Raw genomic sequence first — 26,109 nt, forward strand, 5'->3', positions numbered from 1 at the left:
CTTCTTAAATATATTTAGTGATTTGGCCTCCATAGCCTCCTGCAGTAGAGAATTCCACAGGTTCATCACCTTCTGAGTGAAGAAGTTTCTCCTAATCGCAGTCCAAAATGGCTGACCTCATAACCTAAGACTGTTACTTCTTGTTCCAGGCCAGATGATGTCACCAGGTAACTCTCTTAAGAGCACAGCTCCAATGAATGTTACTGGAACCAGCTGATGCACCTTTCTCCAACTCAGTCAAAGTTCTATGTGATGCATCACTCATTCATGTAAGTCAGAGGCATTATAGGTATTACTGCACAGATTTTATATATCTGCAACGCTGCCATCTTGCATGTGTTGATGGTACATCACAGGTTCAGTGCATCAGGGGGAGAGAGGGTGCCATTGTCAATGGGGTGCAAGTGACATCCACCCCCCCTAGACTGGCTAACTCTAAGGGTCAGGGACAAGAGGGGGCTGCTGGGAGGAGGAAGGGGGGTGAGGAGCGGAGGCCTCAGCCTCTTAATCTGCATAACACGTTTGAGGTTCTTGCTTCCAGTCTGGAAGAGGACGAGGCAGGTGAGGTTGGTGAGCAAACTGCACATGGTACAGTGATGCAGCAGGACATAGGCAAAGAGAAGGGGAAAAGGAACGTAGTAGTGATTGGGGATAGTGGGGTGAAGGGTATTGACACTGTCCTTTGTCACAATGACAAAGTGCACAGAAGGGTATGTTGTCTGCCTGGTGCTCGGGTACAGGATGTCGCAGCTGGGCTGCAGAGGAACCTGGAGTGGGAGGGTGAGAATCCGGTCGTTGTGGTACATGTGGGTGCCGACGACGTAGGCAAAGTGCAGACTGAGGATCTGGGGAGGGAGTATGAAAAGCTGGGAATGGAATTAAAAACTAGAACCGACAAGGTGGTCATCTCTGGGCTACTGCCTGAACTGAGTGCAGACGGGCGTAGGGTTGACAGGATTAAGGAAGTGAATGGGTGGCTCAGGGATTGGTGTGGGAGGAATGGGTTTGAATTTATGGGGCATTGGCACCAGTATTGGGGTAGGTGGGACCTGTTCGGGCGGGATGGGGTTGATCTGAACCGTGCTGGGACCAGAGTGCTGGCGAATCGAGTAAAGAGGACTGTAGACAGGGCTTTAAACTAATTAGGGCGGGGGAGGGTGCGAGGGTAGGTGGCGTTACGGGGTCTAAAGTTAAGGATAGGGTACAGGTAAGGGAAGAGGCCGAGGATGTCCCAATAATAGAGGGAGTAGGGGGCGTGAGTATGGTTGGTGGCGTTACGGCAAATAGGGTCCAGGTGAAGGCTGGGATGAAAGCACTTTATCTGAATGCACGAAGCATTCGGAATAAAGTGGATGAGCTGGTGGCGCAGATCAACACAAATGGATACGATCTGGTGGCCATTACAGAGACGTGGCTGCAAGGTGACAGGGACTGGGAGCTGAATGTCCAGGGGTATAAAGTGTTTAGGAAGGATAGGCGGGAGGGAAAGGGGGGGGGGGGCGTAGCTCTGCTGATTAAGGATAGTATCAAGGTGGTAGCAAGGGATGATATTGGAGCCAAAGAGCAGAAAGTGGAATCGTTGTGGGTGGAGATTAGGAACAGCAAAGGGAGGAAGACGCTGGTGGGTGTCGTCTATAGGCCCCCGAATAACGATCTGGAGGTGGGGCGGGCTGTTAACGCGCAAATAAGTGCGGCGTGCAGGAATGGGACGGCCGCAGTTATGGGGGATTTCAATCTGCATATTGATTGGTCGACCCATGTTGGACGCGGTGGGCTCGAGGAGTTCTTGGAATGCTGCCGGGATAATTTCCTTGAACAGTGTGTGTTGGAGCCGACGAGGGAGTGAGCTATCTTGGATCTGGTGCTATGTAATGAGGCGGGTAGAATTAGCGACCTTGCGGTGAAGGATCCTCTTAGAGAGAGTGATCATTGTATGGTGGAGTTTCTGGTGCAGATGGAGGAGGAGAAAGTGGGTTCCCGGACACGTGTCCTTTGTTTGAACAGAGGGGAGTACGGTAGGATGAGAGAAGAATTGGCGAATGTTGACTGGGGGAGCGCGTTGGAGGGAGGGTCTGCTGAGGAGCAGTGGAGGATCTTTAAGGAGATTTTTCTTGGTGCTCAGCAGAAATTTATTCCGATGGTCAAAAAGGACCGTAGGAGGAGAGGTAATAAGCCGTGGATAACGAAGGAAGTGAAGGAAAGTGTTAAATTAAAAGCGGAGGAATTTAGAGTAGCTAAGAGTAGTGGGCGAGAAGAGGATTGGGAGAGGTTTAAATGTCAACAAAGATTGACAAAGAAGTTGATAAAGGAGGGTAGGAGAAACTATGAAGCTGGGCTAGCGCTTAATATAAAAAAGGATAGCAAGAGTTTTTATAAATATATAAAAAGGAAGAGGCTGGCTAGGGTGAACGTTGGTCCTTTAGAGGATGAGAAAGGGGACCTAGTGGTAGGGGATGGGGATATGGCTAAGGTATTGAATAACTTTTTTGTTTCTGTCTTCACGGAGGAGGACGTGAATAATTTGCCGTGTGTTAGCGATGGAAAGGTGGTAGGACTGGAGGGTCTTAATGACATTACTGTTACTAGAGAGGCGGTGCTCGACAGACTGGAGGGGGCTGATTGTGGACAAGTCCCCAGGAGCGGATGGAATGCATCCGAGGGTTCTGAAAGAAATGGCGGAGGTGATAGTGGATGCCTTCGTGGTTATTTTCCAGACGTCGCTGGATTCCGGGGAAGTGCCGGAAGATTGGAAAACGGCTAATGTTACGCCGTTGTTTAAGAAGGGTGCCAGGCAAAAGGCGGGGAATTATAGGCCGGTTAGTTTAACGTCTGTGGTAGGTAAAATGTTAGAATCTGTCATTAAGGAGGAAATTGCAAGGCATCTTGAAGGGAATTGCTTGATAGAGCAGACGCAGCACGGTTTCATTAAAGGGAAGTCGTGTCTGACAAATTTACTGGAGTTCTATGAGGATGTGTCTAGGGCAGTGGATAGAGGAGAGCCGGTGGATGTGGTCTTTCTGGATTTTCAGAAGGCGTTTGACAAAGTACCTCACAAGAGGTTATTGCAGAAGGTTGGGGGACATGGAGTTGGGGGTAGGGTGTTAGCGTGGATACAGGAGTGGTTGTCAAATAGGAGGCAGAGAGTGGGGGTCAACAGATGCTATTCGGATTGGCGGATGGTGACTAGTGGAGTGCCCCAGGGGTCGGAGCTGGGGCCTCAGCTTTTTACCATTTATATAGATGATCTGGAGGAAGGAACCGAGTGTAGGGTGTCGAAATTTGCTGATGACACCAAGATTGGGGGAACGGCAAATTGCGCGGAGGGTGTGGAGAGTCTGCAGAAGGATCTAGATAGGCTGGGCGAATGGGCCAGGAAATGGCAAATGAAATTTAATGTTGGCAAGTGTGAGGTGGTCCACTTTGGTAGGAAGAATGGTAGGAAGGACTATTACTTACGTGGCGAAAAACTGCAGCAGGCGACGATGCAGAGGGACCTCGGGGTCCTTGTGCATGAGTCGCAAAAACCCAGCTTGCAGGTGCAGCAGGTGGTCAGGAAGGCGAATGGGATGCTGGCCTTCATAGCGAGGGGGATTGAATATAAAAGTAGGGAGGTCTTGCTGCAGCTGTATAGGGCATTGGTGAGGCCACAGCTGGAGTTGCGTGTGCAGTTTTGGGCGCCGCACCTGCGCAAAGATATTTTGGCCTTGGAGGGAGTGCAGAGGAGGTTTACTAGGCTGATGCCGGAGCTGAGGGGGTTGAGCTATGAGGAGAGGCTGAATAAACTAGGCTTGTACTCGTTAGAGTTTAGAAGAATGAGGGGAGATCTCATTGAGACGTATAAGATGATGAATGGGATGGATAGGATAGAGGTGGAGAGACTCTTCCCGCTCAAAAAAGACAGTAGGACTAGGGGGCACAGCCTCAAGATAAAGGGGGGGGCGGTTTAGAACGGAGTTGAGGAGGAACTTCTTCACTCAAAGGGTGGTGAATCTCTAGAATTCTCTGCCCGTTGAGTGGTGGAGGCTGCCTCGCTAAATATTTTTAAGACGCGGGTTGATGGGTTTTTGATAAGAGAGGGGATTAACGGTTATGGGGAGAGGGCGGGAAAGTGGAACTGAGCCACGACAGATCAGCCATGATCTTATTCAATGGCGGGGTAGGCTCGAAGGGCTAGATGGCCTACTCCTGCTCCTATTTCTTATGTTCTTATGTGACACAAATTCCAGTTGAGAAGAGATTTATATTCAACCTCAATGGCCTCAGTTAATCAAGCAGTCTATGGATACACAACAGCTAGGCTTACTGAAGTAAAAACTGATATCTGGGCAAAGCAACAGAAGACAATTGAATTGTAGTCCCAGTTCATTTTGGGTAACTAAAGGCTGGCTCAACAATAACACACAGGCGCATGGCATCTTTAACAGAATAAGATAGAATCATAGAATGCCTACAGTGCATAAGGAGGCCATTCGACCCATCAGGTCTGACTGACCACAATCTCACCCAGAATCTATTTCCGTAACCCCGCATATTTACTCTGCAAATCCCCTAACACTAAGGGGCAATTTAGCATGACCAATAACCTAACCTGCACATCTTTGGACTGTGGAAAGATGAAACCCAGGAGAAATCCACGCAGACACAGGGAGAACGTGCAAACTCTGCGCAGGCAGTGACTCGAGGCCGGAATTGAACCTGGTCCCTGGCACTGTGAGGCAGCTGTGCTAACCACTGTGCCACTATCAGTCTCTTTATAGGAGTACTATTAAATAAAATTTTTGACACTGAGCCAGAAGACAGACTTAATTAAAGAAAGACAGGAAAGACACACGAATTTAGGAAGAGAATTCCAGAGCTTAGAAGCCAGCTAGCCATTGATTGGAAAAAAAAGACATCTTTTTCTATCTGCTTACCCACAGGTTGTATGTCTATGGATAGACTAGGCAGTTCTGTTTTGCCATGGTTTGGGTTTGTGTTTAGAAAAACATTGTCTTCTGCGAACCATGCTGCGCCATCTTCTTTACTTGGTGGTGAGTCTGCTGCTGAAAAACTCAAGTTAGAACTTTTCAGCCCACAGAATTTTTGAGTTAAGAGGCATGGATGTGTGTCTAAACCAGACCGAGATCGAAGACTGTAGGAGGCTCTAGGCAACAACTTCGTTTCTTGCTTTGATGAGAAAATTAGGCCGGTGATTCTCAATGAAGACCAACGGTAACAAATGCGATGACACAGTGAAGACATTTCGTTCAACTTAACATGATCTATAAACAACAAATTTAATAAGTAAACATCAAGTTGTGTTAGTAAAATGTTTGTTAAAGACTATGTTAAATACCATTTTATATATTTCAAAGCATTACCCCTTTGAATACTTACAGATTTGAAACAGTAAGCCAAAACATGAAATGGAAATCATAGGCTAAACTTTCTAGGGTCATGACCCTTGCATGGGTACGTTTTCAGGCCTCGTCACATTGGCACCTGATGCCCAACACAATTTCTAACAAGTGGACCAATTAGTGGCCAGTGTATCCACTCACCATCCAATTTACAATGGCAAACAGGCTTTGAAGGCTATTGGGCCAACAGAAGGCCCTCCGTTATTATCAGAGCTGCTGATGTAGTTACGAGAGAAATGAAAGTGCACTTTAAACAGCATTTCTTTAACCTCAAAAAAGGCCATTGGCCTTCAGTGTGAGTGGGCTGTCTGTCTGCAGAAGGGCTAACAATAGGAGAAGGAGATGGAGTCCTGGCCCCGAGATTACTGATGGAAGTTTCAGTGGAAATTACAGAAGGCACTGGCCACAATCTTCAAATGCTCCTTGTACATGGGGGGTGGTGCCAGAGGCTTGGAAATAATATATCACTAAGGAGGGGAATAAACCAAATAACTGAAGGCTAAATAATGCCATTGGTGGGGAAACTAGACAGTAATAAAGCAAAATTAGTTGGCACTTGGTTACATATGGGTTAATAAACAAAGGCCCATACAGATTGTTTAAGACGGATCATATTTACTAACTTTAATGCCCTGATGTATTATCAGACAAGGTTGATGAGAGCAGTGCAGCTGATATGTATGGATTTTCAAAATGCATAATAAAGTGGCACATTATAGACATGTTAGCAATGTTGAAGCCCACAGGATTAAAGAGACAGCATTTGCACAGACACAAAATTGGCTAAGAACCAGCAAGAAAAGTCCTGGTAAACAACTGTTCTTCCAGATGGGAGGGGAACATCCAGTGATGTTCCCCCAGGGTCAGTGTTAGGATTATAGGATTCTGATACATTTAATGCAGAAACATGAAAGGGCAGTCACTGTCCTCTTGGATAAAAAAAATTGGTTTATGGATCGCAAACAAACAGTGAGTAGTGATAAATGGTTAATTTTCAGATTGGCGAATAGGCAATAGTGGTATTTCCCAAAAGATCAGTGCTAGGACCACTGCTCTTTTTGCTATATAAAGGACTTAGACATTGGAATGCAGAGTAAAATTTCAGTATTTGTCATTGTCACACCTTCAACTTTGATATCAGAAAGTGAGGATCATAACACAACAGGACTTAGATAGGCTAGCAGAATAAGCAAACCACTGACAGTTGGAATTTAATACAGAGAGCTGCGAGATGATGTATTTTGGTGAAAAAGATAGGAATAGAATAGAATAGAATAGAATAGAATAGAATTAATGACAGTTCTAAATAGTCTAGAGGACCAAAGAAACTGGAGGATGCATGTGTGATATACTCGAAGGTGCCAGAACAGAGACCATGGTGAGCAAAGCATATGTGAACCCATATATTGAGACATTGAGTACGAAAGCAGAGATGTTGCGCCAACCTTTATGAAGCTCTGGTTGGGCCACAACTAAAGTACACTACAACCTCTCCAGTCTGGAATGCTTGACTTAAGCCATTTCTGGATTTCAGAATTTATTATAGAATGACATTAGAATGCCTGACTACGAGTCTGTGAACCAAATACTGCAGATACAAATATTTACCTGAAATATAAAACATTGATAAAATGGTATAAAGCAATAATAAAATTTGTTTCACTGATCCAAATATTGTACTTATTCTTCCAGATACGGTACTAAAGTTTTGCCAATTATTCCATACACTGCTTTATTTCACCAATAGTTTGGAGGGGCGCGGAAGAAAGTGGCTGATAATTAACAGCAAGAGCTGCTAATTTTGGGTCCTTTGTTTCTTCCAGACTGCTGGTTGATGGGATTGGACTGGACAATGCTGATGGTGTGCATACACAGGATTTTCCAATGTCATCAAACATTTGCTGCAGCCTCATTCGTTTCATGTATTTTGGCTGCTCCTTTATTAATTTCTCTTGGATCCTGTGTACATGCAACACTTCTTGCTGGCTTATAAAACTTTGTTGCTCTAGAAAGCGAATGAAGCGGGAAGCTAGATTTATCCCCTCCTCCATGTTAATCCTCTCATCAGGAACATTATCTTCTTCATCGCTGTTGTCACTATCTTCAGACTTGGGCTGCAAAACTACCTCAATTATCTTTGAATCTGTTGCTTGTTGCACATCTGGAACATCATCTTCACAGTTTAGCCAAATCACAACGTCTTGCTCTTCTACATCAAACACCAGACGTATAAGATGATGAATGGGATGGATAGGATAGAGGTGGAGAGACTCTTCCTGCTCAGAAAGGGCAGTAGTACTAGGGGGGCACAGCCTCAAGATAAAGGGGGGGGGGGGGCGGTTTAGAACGGAGTTGAGGAAGAACTTCTTCACTCAAAGGGTGGTGAATCTCTGGAATTCTCTGCCCGTTGAAGTGGTGGAGGCTGCCTCGCTAAATATTATTAAGAAGAGGGTTGATGGGTTTTTGATAAGAGAGGGGATTAAGGGTTATGGGGAGAGGGCGGGAATGTGGAACTGAGCCACGACAGATCAGCCATGATCTTATTGAATGGCGGGGCAGGCTCGAAGGGCCAGATGGCCTACTCCTGTTCCTATTTCTTACGTTCAATGTCACTTTGCATTCTCTTGGCATAATGCAAGAGATCAGCTGCCTTTGCCTTGTTTATATTAAAGCCTTCAATGTTTTCCACTCTGTCCTCACCATTGAGCATAACAACAGGGCACAACTTGTGCCATGCATTTTGCAAGGTTCTCCTAGTGACACTGTCCCATGCATTTGCCAAACACCAAATAGCATCTTTGATACTGAAGGCTTTCTTGACAGCATCACCACCACCAGTACGGTAGCTGTTCACAAGACGGCGCAGAATACTGTTCCTGTAGTGGCTTTTCATTGATCTAGTAACACCCTGGTCCATTGGTTGAATTAAAGATGTACACCCAGGGGGTAAGTATGTAGGGAAGACATTGTCAGCATCCAATTGTTCCACAGGGGGATGAGCTGAACAGTTGTCCAAAAGCAGCACGATTTTGCAGTCTGCAGCCAGCCCAATCTTTTGAGTGTGTGCACGAGCCTCAGGGACAAAATGATTATGGAACCAGTTACTGATGATCTCCTGGGTGACCCACGAACATTTGTTGGCCTCGCAAAGCACAGGCATGACTTTCATCCCTTTAAAAGCACAAGGTTTAGCACTCCGTCCAACAACTAAGAGTTTGCACTTGTGTGTTCCAGCAGCATTTGCGCACGTCAGCACGGTGAGCCTTTCTTTTGACTCTTTGCAATCGCGCACCGATGTCTCCTGAGCACCAGCAAGTGCATGCTGTGGCAAACACCTCCAGAAAACATCCGTCTCATCTGCATTATATATCTGCTCGAGGCTAAGTCCCCCGGCCTTCATTAATTTCGCAAACTCAGTTACGAAACATTCAACAGCTTTCCTATCTGCAAGGGGTTGCTCGCCCGCAGCCTTTAGGCGAATCCCATGCCTATGTTTGAATTTTTGCAGCCAACCTTGAGAGTACTCACACGCGGAACCAATTCTCAAATTTGTATGAAATTGTTTAGCCTTTTCCATAAGCATTGCCCCCGAAATAGGGAGCCCCTCACTGCGGCACTGTCGGAACCATTCATACAGCACACCGTCATGATCAGCAGACTTGGCACTGTGCAATGTCCTACGCTCACTAATTCCTTCAACTGAGTCACTTTCTGCACAGAATTTAAATAGCTTTTCACGTTGTTTCCTGATGTCGTAAATTGTCGAAAGACCCACGCCATACACCTCACACAAACTTTTCACTGAAGCCCCCCTATCTAATTTCTGTATGATTTCCACCTTTTCCGATATTGTAAGTATAACGTGCTTACGTTTTGTCGCCCTTTTGTTAGATATCATGGTGAGGTTATACCATGAGAATAGTTAGGTCTGCTCAGAAGCACCTCTGCAAAAAGACCGAGGGCTGGTGACAGCTGACTGTGGAGCATGGGAAAAGCAGGGATGACAAAGTAGCTCAGCTCACAAATTTCCGTGTTTCCATAGATCAGGTGAGCCCGTGCCTTCCTCGGTTTGTTGCAGCTCCTGAAGAGTCAAGAGTCCGTTGAGTAGCTTGGGTTTGCTCAAAAAAATATTTCCAGACAAGTGACTTCTTTTTACAAAACAATAGATTTTCAGACTGGAGAGGTTACTGCGCCCTGCGCTCAAGTTCTGGTCGCCACACTTTATCAATGGTCCTTCCTTAAGAGGACACAGAGGAAATTTACCAGAAGAATTCCAGGGATGAAGAATTTTAGTTACAAGGTTAGGTTGGAGAAGCTGGTGTTGTTTTCCATGGAACAAGGGAGGTCGAGAGAGTCAACAGATGTACAAGATTATGACAGCTCAGACAAGGAAAAACTATTCTATTAGCCGATGGCACAACGACAAGGGAACACAGATTTTGGGCAAGAGGTGGGGAAGAACTACTTTACTACACGATGAAAGTAAAAACAAGCCATCCTTTCAAAGGAAATTGGATGGGGACATTATAGAGCTTTCAGGGCTACAGAGGAATGGAATTGACTGGTTTGCTCTGTGGAGAGCTGGCATACACTCGATGGGCCAAACAGCCTCCTTGGTCGGCTGTATGGGAGGCAAAATAAATTAAATGCTGTTCTGAAACCGGTGCAAGGACAGAAACAAGTCCTTCAAGAGGTTAAAACGAGTCTAGAAGGTTGTATTTTTTTTAAAAAGGGACTCGGGATCCCTGGCTTGAGGGCGGGAGAGCAGTTTGCTGCTAGGCCTTTGCCAAGCCGGGTGAGCCTAAAGCTGGAGATTTACACCCAGTTCTGAGCACCAGGCTTCAGGAAGGAGAGCCAGGGCTGTGAGAGAGTGCAGGGGTGTTACAGCAGGGAATGGAGTTAGACTGACAGAGCTGAAACCTCTCGGATACTCCCCACAGCCCAGGGTGAAGCTACACGCTCTGAGGTACCCACCTTAATGATTCCGCCCAGGAAGCACACACAGCAATGTTACATACACTGCTCCGGGGAAGAGAGAGAGCAGCGGACACTTACACACACTGCTCACATCACTCAGTGTTTACACAACCCCTCTAACATCTACAGCACAGCCTCACCCAGACTTCAAAACAAGCCCAAACCTTAGCAAGCGGAATTTAATCAGCAACAACGAAGCCAAGACTTTTTTTCAACTCAGCGGAAATGCAACGGGAAAACACCGCTCCATCGCTACCAGCAGCTTCCACTTCCCATCAGTACTGATCAGAGCAGGCTGGGCTGGGGAAGGTGTCTCCCTCACTCTGCAGGCTGGGCTGGGGAAAGTGTCTGTCTCCCTCTATCAACTCCTTCACTCACAGTGATCAGAGCAGGCTGGGCTGGGGAAGGTGTCTCCTTCACTCTGCAGGCTGGGCTGGGGAAGGTGTCTCCTTCACTGCAGGCTGGGCTGGGGAAGGTGTCTCCCTCACTCTGCAGGCTGGGCTGGGGAAGGTGTCTCCTTCACTGCAGGCTGGGCTGGGGAAGGTGTCTGTCTTCCTCTATCAGCTCCTCCACTCACAGTGATCAGAGCAGGCTGGGCTGGGGAAGGTGGCCCCCACTATCTGTCAGTTCTTTCTCTGTCTCCTGGCAGATTGTAGACAGGATTGAAACGTATTTCTCTTTTAGTTTTCTCTCTTTCCCTCAAGACTAGGTTGGGAAAAGTATTTCTCTCTGTTTCATTTCTCACAGCTTTTTCTCTCTTGTTCTCCCACTCTCTGCTATTTCTCTTTCTCTCTATCAGCTATTTGTCTTTCTCTATCAGCTATTTATTTATTTTTCTCTTTCTATCAGTTATTTATTTCTATCTATCAGCTGTTTCTTTCTCCCAGTTGTTACACCCTCCCCACGTGCTCCAAGGACGTTCTGAAATTTAGCCTCTTCCAGAAATGGAATAGTCCACCACGAAGAAAAGGGGAGTGCTTTACACACACTTCCTTTCTTTTAGACGCCTAACCAACAGCTCCCACACTCAAAATCTCCCACCTTATCTGTCATGCAATATCCATCTGTTGGGTGCCTGATAGGTGACTACTGAGTGTTGTCTGGGGGTGTGGTGGTTTGTATGTAGGGTTAGTTCTCTCTCTGTCTCTCTCAGACTGGTTGGTGTGGGGGGTGTGCTCTGGGCTTTTGCTGGCCGCCGCTACTTGTCGGGCGGAGCACTCTGCAGTTTGCAGCCATGGCGTCCGGTATAGGCAGCAGGACAATCAGCAAGGATGATGTGAATTACAAGCTGCATTTCCGCATGATCAACGAGCAGCAAGTGGAGGATATCACCATAGACTTCTTCTACAAGCCCCACACCATCACCCTGCTCACCTTCACCATCATCAGTGTCATGTATTTCGCCTTTACTAGGTAAGTGGCTGCGCCCAGCTCTCTCTCTCTCTGTCTGCTTGCTGTCTATCAGCTGGCCCCTCTTTCACATCAGTGCATGAGTGCCAGGCTGTCTTTCCAATGATTCCGCTACTAGGCCCGTGATATAATGTATCACTTTGAAAACTTGTCTCCCGGTTTCTATTCTATGTCGCATGTCGATTTTTAATTTCTTCTTCTGAATAACAACCTACTTCCACTTTGTCTGGCAGTCAATGCAGCTGGGTGGGGAAATGAACATTTTTATTCATGTGTGAAAGTTTGTGTCCTTTGCCAGGATAGAAATCATGTCATAAAATACCCAACATTGTTATCTCTTTTAAAATCTAGAGATGATTCAAGCCCAGAAGATAATATATGGAAGGGCGTTCTTTCTGTGGTGTTCTTTTTTCTAATTGTAAGTGTTTTAGCATTTCCTAATGGTAAGTTGTGTGCTACTAGCGAGAATTGTGATTGATCACATTTCTTGCATTTTATTTTACACATTCTGAAACAATTTGTTTATCTAAAGGTCCACTGCTTAAGGATTTTTATTTTTGCAGGTCCTTTCACCCGACCACATCCAGCAATATGGAGGATGGTTTTTGGTAAGGTCACAAATAAGCCCTTTTAATCTCAGACTACAAATATTTATTAAAGTTTTTCTAGACATTTGCAATTTGGATATCTTTCCTGTAGCCATTGGATTAGCATTTCTTCTTTTGAAAAGTATTGGCTATTACTTTTGAAAACTTGGCAAACAGACAATAATAACTAGCCATAGGTCGCTGTTTCAATTCTCCAGGAATGAATGATTGATTGTGAATGTCTAATGCAGGCTGGTCCTTGTTGATTGGCCTCTCACCTCCATGAATTAGAAAGTTGTTCTAAAAATTAAAATATTTTAAGATCCATTCCCTGCTCCTAATCTAAATTCTAGTCTTATGGTATTGCCCAGCACACTCAGCTCATGCCCATATTGCTTCCTGATATTTATTTCGTTAGCTCTAATCTATCCCCATAGCCCAGTGTTTTTTTTCCCCTGTGACAAAGGGAGTACTTTCATAGACACAGTCCTCCCTGGAGCGGGGGTATGCAGTGTCCATGGGCACAGTGATGCCATCCCTGCCCGTTGGGCACCGCAGGGGCTGGGGTGCATTATAGACCCCGATATTCACATTATGAGTTGATGTTTTAAGTTTCGTTTGTACTTCTGTTCTGTTTGGCTGTTTCCCCTCCTTGTGGGGAACTGCCTCTTTTACTTTGTCCCTGAGTTAATTTGAGTTAGTTTATTTGGTTTGCCCTCACACACACACAAACAAAATCCTTTGGATGATATGTTCTATCCATATGTCCAGATGGATGTTAAAGTTGTAAAGGAAGATGGTAGGGGTTGGGGCATTCAGACAGATTATCCAGTGGGTTTCAGGATCTTGTTCATCTGAATCTGTTGTGATGAGCTGTTTTTGGTATGCAAGTGCCTTGACTCATTTCAACGCGAGTGTATTGATTTTACTTCATGGCCTCAAACAGAAGAAGTTACTGAGCATCTTTTTGTGATTTCAATGGAATGAAATCAGCCAGGCAATTTGCTCCAGCTGATTACTGGCCAGGAAGTGAAGATGTACGTTTACCTCCGTTATTCAATATGCAGTTGACAAATGCATCATTTTCTGACAGCAGTTAAACTGACAAATTACATATAATTACAATAACTTTTAACTTGGTACGTCTAACAATTCTGCATTGAAGACCAAGAAATTTTGACAGAAGGCATCGCTGTTTTGTCTGGCTTCAAAGCTGTAATCATAATATTTCTCTATATTAAAAATAAATTATATTTTTGTCATGTATTTCACACCCTCAGGGTGTGATGAAGTGTTTCATAGAAGTGCGATTGAAGCGTAGTTACTATTGTAGAATTATTTTGTGCAAAAAGAAACATCTATTTGGCCCATCATACTGCCTCTCCAGAACTCCCTAATTAGTTCTGCTCCAATCCCACGCTCTTTCCCTAGAATCATTAAAATCCTTCTTTGTAAAATGATAATTCCCTTTCCTTCTAAAATATATTCTGGATTCTGCTTGGTTAGACTGTGTTGTATCAATCCTCTGCCTTAAAGTTTTCCTCAAGCAATCTCTTACTATTTTGCCAATGATATATTCATTGATGCCCTCTGGTTCTTACCTTCTCCACTGACGAGTGCTGATCTCTATCCAACTTGTTGTATCAATAACTTGAAATATTCTGTAACTTGTAGTTGTGTAACAACTCTTGTCATGTGAAAATAATGGGTAATTTGCACCCCCCCCCACCCCCCCAACATGTACATCTTAAATTGACATTCCCTCACCCAGGAATTTGGCTGTGGTGCAAAATGGGAGGCACATTGGCATGATGGATCTCTGCACATACTTCCTATTTGGAATCTCAACTGCAAATTGGGTGAAACTTAATTCCACTTCTGTGCTATTACTTGTGAGAAAATTTGCATTGGTCTTTTTGTAATGCTTTTTTCTATTGGTGCTCAGTTCTGTTCTTTGGTTGTTTGAAGAGTTCAAAATTCTCTTTTGACATTTTTTTCATGAAAATCTCTAAACAGTTCCTTTCTGGTTTATGCTAAACTATGTTGTTCTTTGGTAGATAAGCGGGTCCATTAATAGTATTCAATAAAAGGCCTAGGTCATTGCATGAGTGGACCTCATGATCTTCCGTGAAACTTGGGTAGTTCATAAGATAGAGGAGCAGAATTAGGCCATTTGGCCCATCAAGTCTGCTCCGCAATTTTATCATGGCTGATATGCACCTCCTCCCTATTTTCTTGTCTTCTCCCCATAATCCTTCAACCCATTACCAATTAAAAATCTGTCTAATTCCTCCTTAAATTTACTCACTGTCCCAGCATCCACTGCACAATGTGATGGGTAATGTGATGTTTCCTATGTTTTGTTTTATTTTGTGTTTCACTCCAGGCCTCAGCGTGCTGTATTTCCTTTTTTTGGTGTTCCTGTTGTTCCTGAATTTTGAACAAGTGAAATCTGTCATGTATTGGCTAGACCCTAACCTACGCTATGCCACTCGTGAAGCAGATGTGATGGTATGTACACCAGGAATATCTTTATGGAGTATCACATTGCCTGTATTGTGGCAATACTTTCATGAAGATTAAAAGCCTGAAATTCTTTTTTTCATTATGTTGCTTATTTGTATTTTTAAAATATGGAGAAAAATCTAGAATGCATTCAAACCATTGCCTCAATTAAATTCATAAAGCACCTATTTACAGCATCCCACTGTATTTTGAGTATTCCTAATGTTATTTTTCTTCAGTTTCACTGCATGCTCAGTCAAGTGTTATGGCTTGTATAATTTTTGTAAACATCACGTGTTTTATTGTTTTGGTTGATCTGAAGCTTAATTCTCAAGTGGTCATAATATTACTTCATGGGCGAGTATTGGCAGATGTTGTTTTGCAGGAAATTAAATCAGTGCTATATAATATAAATGTTCTGGACTCGTTCTAACTCAGTTTAAGTGAGAATTGGTGTGCAGGTATAGTCTGAGGTGCACGAATGATAGCAAGTTAAAATTTGTAACCAGAATTTATGAAAGAAGTGTTTTTAATTATTGCAAGCTAAACATTTTAAAATAGCTCATATCTTTCTTTGTGTAAGTTATATATTTTTAAAGAGTAATCTAACAATGGTTCAAGGAGGCACCTCACCACCCACCTTCTCAAGGGCAGTTATGGATCGGCAATAAATGCTGGCCTAGCCAGCAACACCCACATCATATGAATATTTACAAAAATCCCAGACATTAAGTTTGCAAATTTAATGTTAAATCTTGACATTATTAATAAGGAGCTGGGAAGGATTTTGAACAGTAGAGGCCTACTTATTCTGTTGTAGATAAGTAACCTTCAAAGAGTAATTGAATGGAAAGTCCTGGTTAAGATTACTGGTATGAGGAAGGAGAGTGTTTTTTTTTTCCTGCATTCACTTCCTGCAGGCTCAATCAAGCATGAACGACTTTATCGAGAAGTCTGAATTTAAGGTTTCTCTTTTCATTTGGAGGAGACAGTGCATGCTTTAGCTAGTGGACTGCTTCACTGCTACAAAAATAGCACTTTTTTTCTCTGATCTTAAAATTATATGTGACGAGTATTACATAAGTCAATTATTTATGTCAGTCTTTTATCAGGATTAACTTCAAAGATTAAACCTTCAGTGTTTTGATTTTGATAGGAGTATGCGATTAACTGCCATGTTATCACGTGGGAAAGGATTCTCAGCCATTTTGACATCTTTGCATTTGGACACTTCTGGGGCTGGGCTATGAAAGCCTTACTTATACGTAGCTATGGGCTCTGCTGGACTATTAGCATCACTTGGGAGTTAACTGAGGTATGGCATTAACAGAATCATAACTACGAATGTAAATTATTGCACTAACCAAATTACAGGTCTAAATACATCCAAACTGGCACGGAATATTGCAACGTCTTGTGAGCTGTGCCCATTATACGCTCTAATTCTAACTTTTACTCTTGTTCTGTGCTTCTAAAACTGGATTCTAACTTTTTCAAACTCTCTAATAATGCACCATTACTATCTCTTACAGATTAGGAGTGTTAAACTACATTCTGCACCCTCTCTTTTCCTTCCCTATGTACGCTATGCTTTGCATAGTGCACAAGAATACTTTTCACTGTATGCTAATAAGTATGACAATAATAAATCAAATCAAAAAGATGGCACTGTTTAAACAATGCCACCGTTAAGATTCTGAAGAAACTGCGAGCAGTGCTGTGTTCCTTCCAAAAAATCGAACACATAACTAGACGTGGGGATGACTCTACACATTGGCATCTTGATCTCAACTTGGTCATTTTGTATAAGGAAGAGTACAGAATGCAAACAAGATATTAACAGCTTTTACACTATCAAAGTAAGGAACAAAACTAGGCGTGGGGATGACTGTACAGATTGGCGTCTCAATCTTACCTTGGTCATTTTGTTTAAGGAAGGGTACAGAATGCAAACAAGATATTAACAGCTTCCACACTATCAAAGTCAGGAACAAAGTGACAATGAATTTTCTGTTGCTCTTACTCAATACCATATGGCTGGCAGATGGTTTGCACATGTTATACTATTTTGAGTTCTGCAAGAATCAAATCTGAAGTATGAGCATTGAATAAGGAGAATATGTTGAGAAATAATCTAGGTTCCTGTCCCACTTTGTGCTGATTAATCTGATTTCAACCAGAACTGCAGTTGTTGAGGACAATTTCAACACCAAAAAGGCTGAGGAGGTTAAAATCAAAGTCCCTGGTCCTGATTGCAGTCTGGTCTCCTACTATAAGTGCATTCTTGGAGGTTGGAGTGAAATCTGGCATGATTTAGAAAAAGAAAAGAAAATCCACATGAATTTTCAAATCTCAAGGGATGAACAACAAACGCTGGGGTTGCCAATGGCACCACATCCTGAGAGAGAGAAAAGTTTTTAAAAGCAGTGTAAGTGATAGGATCTTATTATAAGCGATACTGTGCAGCATTTCTGAAACCCCTGTTTAGTTTTGCTTCCTTGAATTCTTCCTTGCACTCTGTTTTGTACTACGTGACATTCAGAAACTTAAATCTAGTGTGGGCTATAATAATCGCTGAGTTTAGTTAGCTACAAGAGCTGTTCAATAGGTATGGTCCTGGCAACACTACAGATGATCACCAAACATTTAGTGAAAGACCTGAGAACTATTTCCTGGAGAGTATTATTTAGAGTTTGCATTTTCCACTGAAACTATTGTTTCTACACCTGCAACCTTATATTATCTGTGGTAATTAATCCATTTTTTTCTGTCAGAATTGAGCATTGGAATAACATGTTTTCAGGGAACTAGTTTTTAAATTTGTACATGAGATATAGGCAATGTTGGCACAAGATTCCATTTATTCACCTGAACTGTTTTTCATGATGCAGCAGTAGCTACTTTTCAGTGAGGGATGGAGAGAACAGAATAACCACCTAATGGTCAGCCCTCCATTCAGGAATCTTGAGGCTGTGAAAAGATTTATCGCTGCTCTGTTTTCATGCTGGTGTGATTAAGAGATACGTATACTTTTTCTGTCTGGGTAAATAGATCAGAGAGATGAATGCTCAAAAACTGGTGGTGGAAGAAATTGGTTTCAATTCTGGGGTCATTGGTACCTGTACTGGGGCCAGTGGGAGCTGTATCATTGAAACAGTCTTTACCTGAACACTGCTGGGACCTGTGTTCTGGTGGGTGGTATAACTAGGGCAGTAGAGATGGCTTTAAACTAAATAATGGAGGGAAGAATTATGTGAGAGGAGGTGTGATTAAATTAAAGGAAAACATTTGAGGTGGTGTGACAAGAAGGGGCACCATGTACAAGAATGCACCGAAAGATAAGGCCAATGATTTCAAAAATAGTAAAAAGACAGTGTTTAAAAACTTTGGGTGCAAAGATGGCACACAAGACTTTCATGCCAGGCACAGTCCAGCCTCGCACTGAAAACCATCTTCTTGGCACTGTTTTGCCAGCACATTTAAGTATTAATGACAGAAGGGTGGGGAGAGTTGTGGAGGGGATCATGATGGGGGTCTCATCAGGAGGGTCCCGATGCTGGCAGCCATTTACTTGACAAGTCTGATTTTATAATTTAAGTTTGTGATGAGGGAAACATTCTCTGAGGGTTGTTAGTCTGTGGAATTATCTTCCCCAGAAAGCAGTTGAGGTTTTGAATTTATTCTTGGCTGAGTTAGATTTTTGATAGACAAAGGAATTGAGGGTTATAGGGGAAGACAAGTGGAATAGAGATCATGTGCAGATCGGGCCACGATCTTATTGAAAGGTGGAACAGGCTGAAAGGGCCGAATGTGCTACTCTAGCTCTAAGCCCTTTGTTCAGATATTTAAAACTTCAACTGTTTGACTGCTATCAATTGCCTTGTTCATTGTGACATAGTGTCATGTACTTTTTTTTTGTTCATTTTCCTTTAGCTGTTCTTCATGCATCTATTGCCCAACTTTGCTGAATGCTGGTGGGATCAGGTCATCCTTGACATTCTACTCTGCAACGGGGGTGGTATTTGGCTTGGCATGGTGGTCTGCCGCTTCTTAGAAATGAGAACCTATCACTGGGGAAGTTTTAAGTAAGTGTCCTTGGTTATCTTTTGTTGCATAGTAGAGTGTTAACAGCGCACTATTCAGCCCCACAGTTATCTACTGATGCTTATCCTCCAAGTGAGCATCCTCCCACACTTCTCCATCTAACCCCATCAACATATATTTCTGTTCTTTTCTGTCTCAAGTAACTAGGTTATTCTCCTCAACTACTCTTTTTGATCACTCATACTTGACCACATCAATGTGCCTGCCATAGATACATCTATCCATGACAGTATTGGTAGGACTGACCACAGCATAGTCCTTGTGGAGACAATGTCCATGTTCACATTGAAGACCCTTCATCATGTTGTGTGGCACTGTCACTGTACTAAATGGGACAGACTTTGAACAGGTCTAGCAACTCAAGACTGGGCATCCATGAGCCGCTGTGGGCCATCAACAGCAGCACAGTTGTACTCAACCGCAACCTGTAACCTCATGGCCCAGTCTATCCCCCACTGTACCACCAAGCCAGGGGATCGATCCTGGTTCAATTAAGAGTGCAGAACGATGTACCAGGAGCAACATCAGGTATACCTAAAAATGTGAGGTCAACCTGGTGAAGCTACAACACATGGCTTTTGCATGCTAAACAACATAACCAGCATGTGATAGAGCTAAGTGATTCCACAACAAACAGACTATCGTGATATCAGGAAACAGCTGCAGGAACTGGATACTGCAATGGCTATGGACCCTGACAGCATACTGGCAATAGTCCTGAAGACTTGTGCTCCAAAACTTGTTGTGCCCCTAGCCAAGCTGTTCCAATACAGTTACAAAACTGGCATCTATCTGGCAATGTGGAAAATTGCCCAGGTATGTCCTGTACACAAGAAACAGGACAAATCCAACCCAGGCAATTACCACCCAATCAATCTCCTCTTGATCATCAGTAAAATGATGGAAGGAGTCATCTACAGTGCTACGAAGTGGCACTTAATCAGTAATAGCCTGTTCACGGGTACTTAATTTGTTCAGTCAGGATCACTCAGCTCCTGACCTCATTACAGCTTTGGTTCAAACATGGACAAAAGAACTGAATACCAATAGCGAGGTGAAAGTGACAGCCCTAGATGTCAAGGCAGCTTGAGCAAAACAAAGTCAATGAGTTTCAGGGAGAAAACTGTCTGCTGGTCGGAATCCAACACGAAGGAAGATGGTTGTGGTTGCAGGAGGTCAATCATCTCAGTTCCAGGATATCACGGCAGGAGTTCCTCAGGGTAGTGTCCAAGGCCCAACTATCTTCAGCAGATTCTTCAAGAGCTCCCTTCCATCACAAGGTCAGAAGTAGGGATGTTCATAGATCACTACACAATGCTCAGCACCATTTGCAACGATTCAGATATTGAGGCAGTTGATGTCCAAATGCAACATGACCTGAACGATACCCAGACTTAGACTGACAAGTGGCAAGTAACATTTGTGCCATGGAATACCAGGCAATGATCATCTTCAACGTGAGAGGACCTAATTATCACCCCCTGATATTCAATGGCATTACCATTGCTGAATCCCCCACTATCAACATCCTGAGGGTTATCATTCACCAGAAATTGAATTGGACTAGCCATGGCTACACGAGCAGGTGCGAGGCTAGGAATCCTGCAGTGACTTACTCTCCACCTGTCTGTTCAGTTGGATGTAAATGGTCCCCTGGCTCTGTTTTGAAGAAAAACAAGGGAGCTATCCACAATGTCCTGGTGAATATTGATCCCTCAATTAACATCAGAAAAAATACAGATTATTTGACGATTATCATACTGCTGTTTGTGGGAGCAGTGCAAATTAGCTGCTGCATTTGCTGCATTATAAAGTGATTATAGTCTACAAAACTTAATTGTCTGATAAGCACTGAGACATCAGGTGGTCATGAAGGCGTATATCAATACAAGTCATTCTTCTTTATCTGTGGTGTTGCATTATTGTCTTACTTGTTTTTTTATGGGCAATATATTTTTCTTACTCAGCCACTGTTTTAAGTGGTTTCCACTGCTATTCTGTTTCTTTTTGTTTTTCAACAATTGTTTTACAGTTATTTTCCCTAGTTCCATTCTCATCCTTCTCTACCTTTAATGTAATATGCTGTGATCACTATTGCTTAAAAGCTACCCTACACTTTTCATTGTGATCTTTCCTGCAAGTTAGGTCACTTGGTATTAAAACTACTGCAATAGTTAATAAGATGCTGTGTAGAATGATTTGCAATAAGTTATAATGGATTTTTGCTTGGGGAACGAAAGGGCTTTGTTTTGTGTTATGTACATACTAATAAATTGTGTTTCTGTCAGGGCAATCCACACTACCAGTGGAAAGCTGAAACGAGCAGTACTGCAATTTACTCCGGCAAGTTGGACGTACGTTCGCTGGTTTGATCCAAAATCTTCCTTTCAGAGGGTGGCTGGAATTTACCTCTTCTTAATTATCTGGCAGGTAAAGAATGTACCTGGAAAGCACATATGAGCACTCATCTGATAAAGATACTTCTTTGTGATTTATTGGGTTGGCGAGGGTGTAAAATGTGTGATAACAGATCAGTCTCTACTTGTACACTCTGTCGTTTGGATGCCTGATGTGCTTTTGCCTGTCTTACACCATCGCTGAGGTTGCAATTCCCCTATTTATGGAACAGCATTTCTGCAATCAATTTATGATTTGATCTGCTTTATTATGCTGCCAGCTAGGTTACGGTCAAGCAAAACTGATGTTTTAGTATAGCTTATGCAATTATAGTGATTTCTTAACTATGGGAGTGAGGTGGGCTTGGGTGGGTGTTGTGAAAGCATGGGGGCTGTGTGTGACTAGGTTAGCTACAGGGCACTGACGCACTAACAGTATTTCCGATACTTATTAAGTGACTTGCATTCAGAATGAATGCTTTGCCCTTTCTCCATTGTTAGTGCCTCACACATGCTGGGTTCTACAATAGCAATAGATTGAGAGGCTCTCAAACTGTCCTCCTTCTCTTCAGTGCTTGGATTACATTACCATTTTTGAATGATTTTAGTAGCCTAATGATCTTTGTCCTGATTTATTGATTGTGGGATCACTTTGCTCTGACTGTGTCATTAATTACATTCACTGCTTAGCAAATCAGTCCATGTCTTTTATACCCTTATAAGTAATATAAAAGAGAAGAATAGGAATGAAAAGACGCCTTTCAATCAATGTAAATAGTTTGGCTGGTCTACTTTATGACCTGCACTCCTGTCTCTTTCCATCTTACAGTAGCTGCAAACTTGTAACCTCCACTCCTCTCAAGTGTTTTCATTTTGGCCAACTCCAATCAGCCAACATCCTGGGAACCCATGCCTGCTGATATTGTTAGTACATTTCCCTCCACTTCAAAACAACTGCCATCAACATCTCCTCAAAACAAAACCCATCAATCATCTCTCCTTATCACCTCTTCTCTAACCTCTCTTAATACACAAATGTATTGTTGTCTGCTAGCTCGGACCTATTGTTCCTGGAATTGAAATGTCCCACCCTTGATTAACTTCTGTTTAGCCCCATGTGCAGTGTTAATATTGTAAGCGGGGGATAAACAAGGAAAGGGCAAAAACACAAATGAAAGACAGAATGTAGTGAGAGAGTGTAAAACAAGTGCAGGAGAGAGAAAGAGAAGTTAGATGTGCAAGTGTGCTGATTGTAAAAACCTCAGACCTTTTTGGTGACTCCTATAATGCATACAAGAGTTCTTGAAATCTTTTCGGGTGTGGCCTGATCTGAAAGCACTGCACTGCGTCATTAATTAGTTGAGCATTCTGCTAATGTTTGCTATCTTGGACACCTATTTGACACTTGAGACTGTAAAGTTTGTGAGCCTGTGTTGCTCCACGTGGGAATTGTGATTGACACCCAGCTGAGCAGTTCCCTGCTAAATGTGGAGCCTTGAACTGGTGGGATAATGAACGAATAATTGAAGTATCATTTGGTATGTAGGAATTAATGTAAATTGAATTTAAAATCGTGGAGGGATGGGGTGGGGGGGGGGCGCGGTTGGCTGACTGGGGAGGGTGAAAGGAGATATTTTCAAACACGCACAATTTTCAATATAGGTATTATAAGAGTTACGGTTGAGAACTCTCAGCAGCACATTTCCTTTCTCATTCACAGTACCGGGACTGAAAATTCACATCGTGATTTTGAAGGACATGTTCTTATCAAGTTTCATTGGTTATCTTTAATATGTGATGAAGGATTTACATTTAAACCACCCATATGCTATTCATTGATCCCTTCTTCAAGTCATTTGCTGCTGATGCACTGTTACCTCCGGACTGGACTATTTCCAATGCACTGCAGGCTGTCTCCCACTTTGTACCCTCCGTAAACTTGAGGTCATCCAAAACTCTATTGCCAGTGTTTTATTTTGTAGAAGATGCTCTTTCCCCTATCACCTCTGTCCTCACTGACCTGGAGTAGCTTTTTGTAATCAGTGGTCGCAGGTTTAAAAGGATGCTTTGGTGATTAATTCACACCTATGTCATTACTGGTTTCATATTGGTGATGTGATTTTGTGTGTATTCAACGATAGTTGAGAGCTTGTACAAATATCTACCAGATTTAGTTTGAAAACCTTGGACACTTTACTCAACTTGCTAAAATATTCAATTAATTTGGTCCATAAACAACCCAGAGTGTAGCTTATGAAAGTCGTACATGTATATTTCTGTTACAAAACATTTGACCTTTTAAAATTTCCACAGAGCACAGTGAAGTGATTTATATTTTCACATAATGCTAACTAAAGCATTATTGGAATTCATTAAGCGTTTGTTTTTTTTTTCTCTTTAGCTAACTGAACTGAACACCTTTTTCTTGAAACACATCTTTGTGTTCCAAGCAAGCCATGCGCTGAGTTATGGTAGAATTCTCTTCATTGGTGTGATCACTGCTCCAACTGTACGGTAAACCAGCTTTATCACTTGTTTTTACACGTCTTTGCTAATCTCCTGTGGTGTTGTTCATGCATTAAAAGAAATGGTTTATTTTCTGATTTTTGTCTGCTGCTGATTTGGTTGTTCTGTCTGTCTTTTGATTGTCTTCTCTTTTTTCTCTTACCATTTCCTCTATTGTAGAATTTTAGAATCCCTACATTGTAGAAGAGGCCATTCCGCCCACCAAGTCTGCACCGACTTTCTTAACCAGTATCTTTTTACCCAGTCCCTCTTTGCCCTATCCCTGTAACCCTACACAGTTATCATGATTAATCCACCAAATTTACACGTTTGGGCGACTAAGGGGCAATTTAGTGTTTCCAATCCACTTAACCTGCACATCTTTGGACTGTGGGAGGAAACTAGAGCACCCGGAGAAAACCCACGCAGACATGGGGAGAAAGTAACCCAAGGCCAGAATCGAACCCAGGTTCCTGGAGCTGTAAGGCAGCAGGGCGGTGCTATCCTGCTCTTTGTTCTTTCCTTTTCCCACACTATCTCTCTTTCTTTTCCCTGTTTATTTCTCACTCTATTTTTGCTCATTCTGCTCTCTAACAGACATTGTCAAATATTCTGTGCTCATTTATGTTCTGTTCATCATTTGCCCCATTTTGCATTTTGCCATTTTTAAGAAGTAGAGCACACAGCTGACTGAAAACCAAAGTTCACTCAGTGAGGGAGGCAATCTGACGGTGCTCAAGATGTACGAGAATGCAGAAGCTCAGAGTTGGGGTGAGATTGTGAGGGAGCAGGACAGTTGAGCTCGGAGGAAATGTGGGGAGGGGTTTGGGAGTTCCCTTTGAGAAGGAGTGGCAGCACTGGGGCTGAGCTGAGAGTGGATGGCAGGATTGGAGATTGGCCAAGGGGATCGAGAGCTATCAAGTTCCTGTTTGACACAAAGTGATGAAGCTAGCGCCTTATACCTTTGCGTCAGATAGTATTTGGTTAATGTTGTCTTAGGTCTGTGGTCCTGATCACTGCCAGTACAGAGAAAAAGCATTGCCACATCGGTAAATGTGAAATTAACTGAAACAATGTGGAGTGGATCTTAGAGCAGGAAGGCTTCTGAGGTTTGACAGGAAGAGAGCACGTTGAGTCCCAGGGCCTAAACCTAGAACAGGGAAGCAGCAGAGTTGGGGCATATCACTGGTGCAAGTTGTGAGCAAGGTGAACTGAAGGACGGGAGGAGAAAGTGTTGAAAGGTTGGCAGAATATAAAAATTTACAGTGCAGTTATTCCATAACTCTAGTATCCTGATCACTGGCTGCTTTACATACAGTAATCCTCCTGTAACCTAACAAACATCAGGTTCATGATCAGTTCTTTGCTTTTCAATTGAATGTCGCAGTTCTGTTTTTAATCAGATTTATTAGAAGTTTCACTTCTGCTTAGACTCAAAAGTTTATTATTAGTTCGTGGAAAATGGGTATTGTGGGCAAGGCCTTTCCTCAATTGTCTTTGAGAATATAAGGTCTGGGGGCAGGAGCAGACCATCCAATCTTCAGGCCTATCTAGTGAGCCTTTGTTGCATTCCCTCCAAAGCAAGTATATCCATGCTTGAGATATAAGACTAAAACTTTGTAGAGTATTCCAGGTGTGATCTATTCAGAGCTCTATATGATAAAAGCCTCCTTTACTTCAAACCCTTTATAATAAAGGCCAACTAAAACTTCCTGTACCTATATGTTAGCTTTCTGTGATTTGATACCCAAGTCCCTCTGAATTGCAACATTTTCCAGTCTATTTGTGTTTAAGAATGTGCTGTACTTCTGTATTTTTCCTTGCAAAATGAATATATTCAGACTTCCACACATTACATTCTCATTGACCCTATTCTTGTCCTCTTGTTTGACCTGTCTATATAGCTCTGAACATTCTTTGAGTCGTCCTTGCAGCTATTTTTCTACCTGAATTCCTGTGGCCAGCAAGCTTGGATACATTACAGTCAGTGCCCTCACCCAAATCATTGATACAGATCGAAAAGAGTTGAAACCCAAATACTGATCCTTGTGATACCCTACTGATTGCAGCCTGCCAACCCCCACAAAAATTGTTCCATTTATTTCAACTCTTTGCTTTCTGTCTGTAACTAATCCTCAATCCATGCAAAATTATTGCTGCATTGCATTGGCAGTAACTTTGTGTCATAACCTCTTGTGTGACACCTTACTGAATGTGTTTTGAAAA

The 26,109-nt window shown here is 42.9% G+C and overlaps 2 protein-coding genes across 9 annotated transcripts in view; one reads left to right on the top strand and one right to left on the bottom strand.

Moving 5' to 3' along the window:
• mterf3 (mitochondrial transcription termination factor 3) overlaps positions 1-10,620 on the bottom strand; it is a 29,032-nt gene extending 18,412 nt beyond the window's left edge. Inside the window, exons 1-2 of one of the 5 annotated variants that reach the window (XM_080194452.1) lie at positions 10,374-10,620; positions 4,914-5,261 (exon numbers count right to left, since the gene is read on the bottom strand). In XM_080194452.1, coding sequence (XP_080050578.1) covers positions 4,914-5,241 — 328 coding nt within the window. In that variant the 5' untranslated portion in view covers positions 5,242-5,261; positions 10,374-10,620. The other 4 variants (XM_080194453.1, XM_080194450.1, XM_080194451.1 and 1 more) reach the window with 4 other exon arrangements.
• A 732-nt stretch (positions 10,621-11,352) lies between these two features.
• Positions 11,353-26,109, top strand: part of LOC145346759 (phosphatidylserine synthase 1-like) — a 35,808-nt gene continuing 21,051 nt past the window's right edge. For 2 of the 4 annotated variants that reach the window (XR_013887731.1, XM_080194455.1), the window contains exons 1-8: positions 11,353-11,789; positions 12,138-12,229; positions 12,350-12,394; positions 14,760-14,884; positions 16,035-16,193; positions 18,812-18,963; positions 21,271-21,412; positions 23,780-23,892. Coding sequence is in view for 3 of the 4 variants with exons in the window: in XM_080194455.1 (XP_080050581.1) it covers positions 11,611-11,789; positions 12,138-12,229; positions 12,350-12,394; positions 14,760-14,884; positions 16,035-16,193; positions 18,812-18,963; positions 21,271-21,412; positions 23,780-23,892 (1,007 nt within the window). In the remaining variant the exon portion in view is untranslated. The remainder of the gene's footprint in view (positions 11,790-12,137; positions 12,230-12,349; positions 12,395-14,759; positions 14,885-16,034; positions 16,194-18,811; positions 18,964-21,270; positions 21,413-23,779; positions 23,893-26,109) is intronic. The other 2 variants (XM_080194456.1, XM_080194457.1) reach the window with 2 other exon arrangements.

This window comes from Carcharhinus amblyrhynchos, chromosome 8 (genome assembly GCF_965287045.1).
Source record: "Carcharhinus amblyrhynchos chromosome 8, sCarAmb.v2.hapA, whole genome shotgun sequence".
Taxonomy (NCBI): domain Eukaryota; kingdom Metazoa; phylum Chordata; class Chondrichthyes; order Carcharhiniformes; family Carcharhinidae; genus Carcharhinus; species Carcharhinus amblyrhynchos.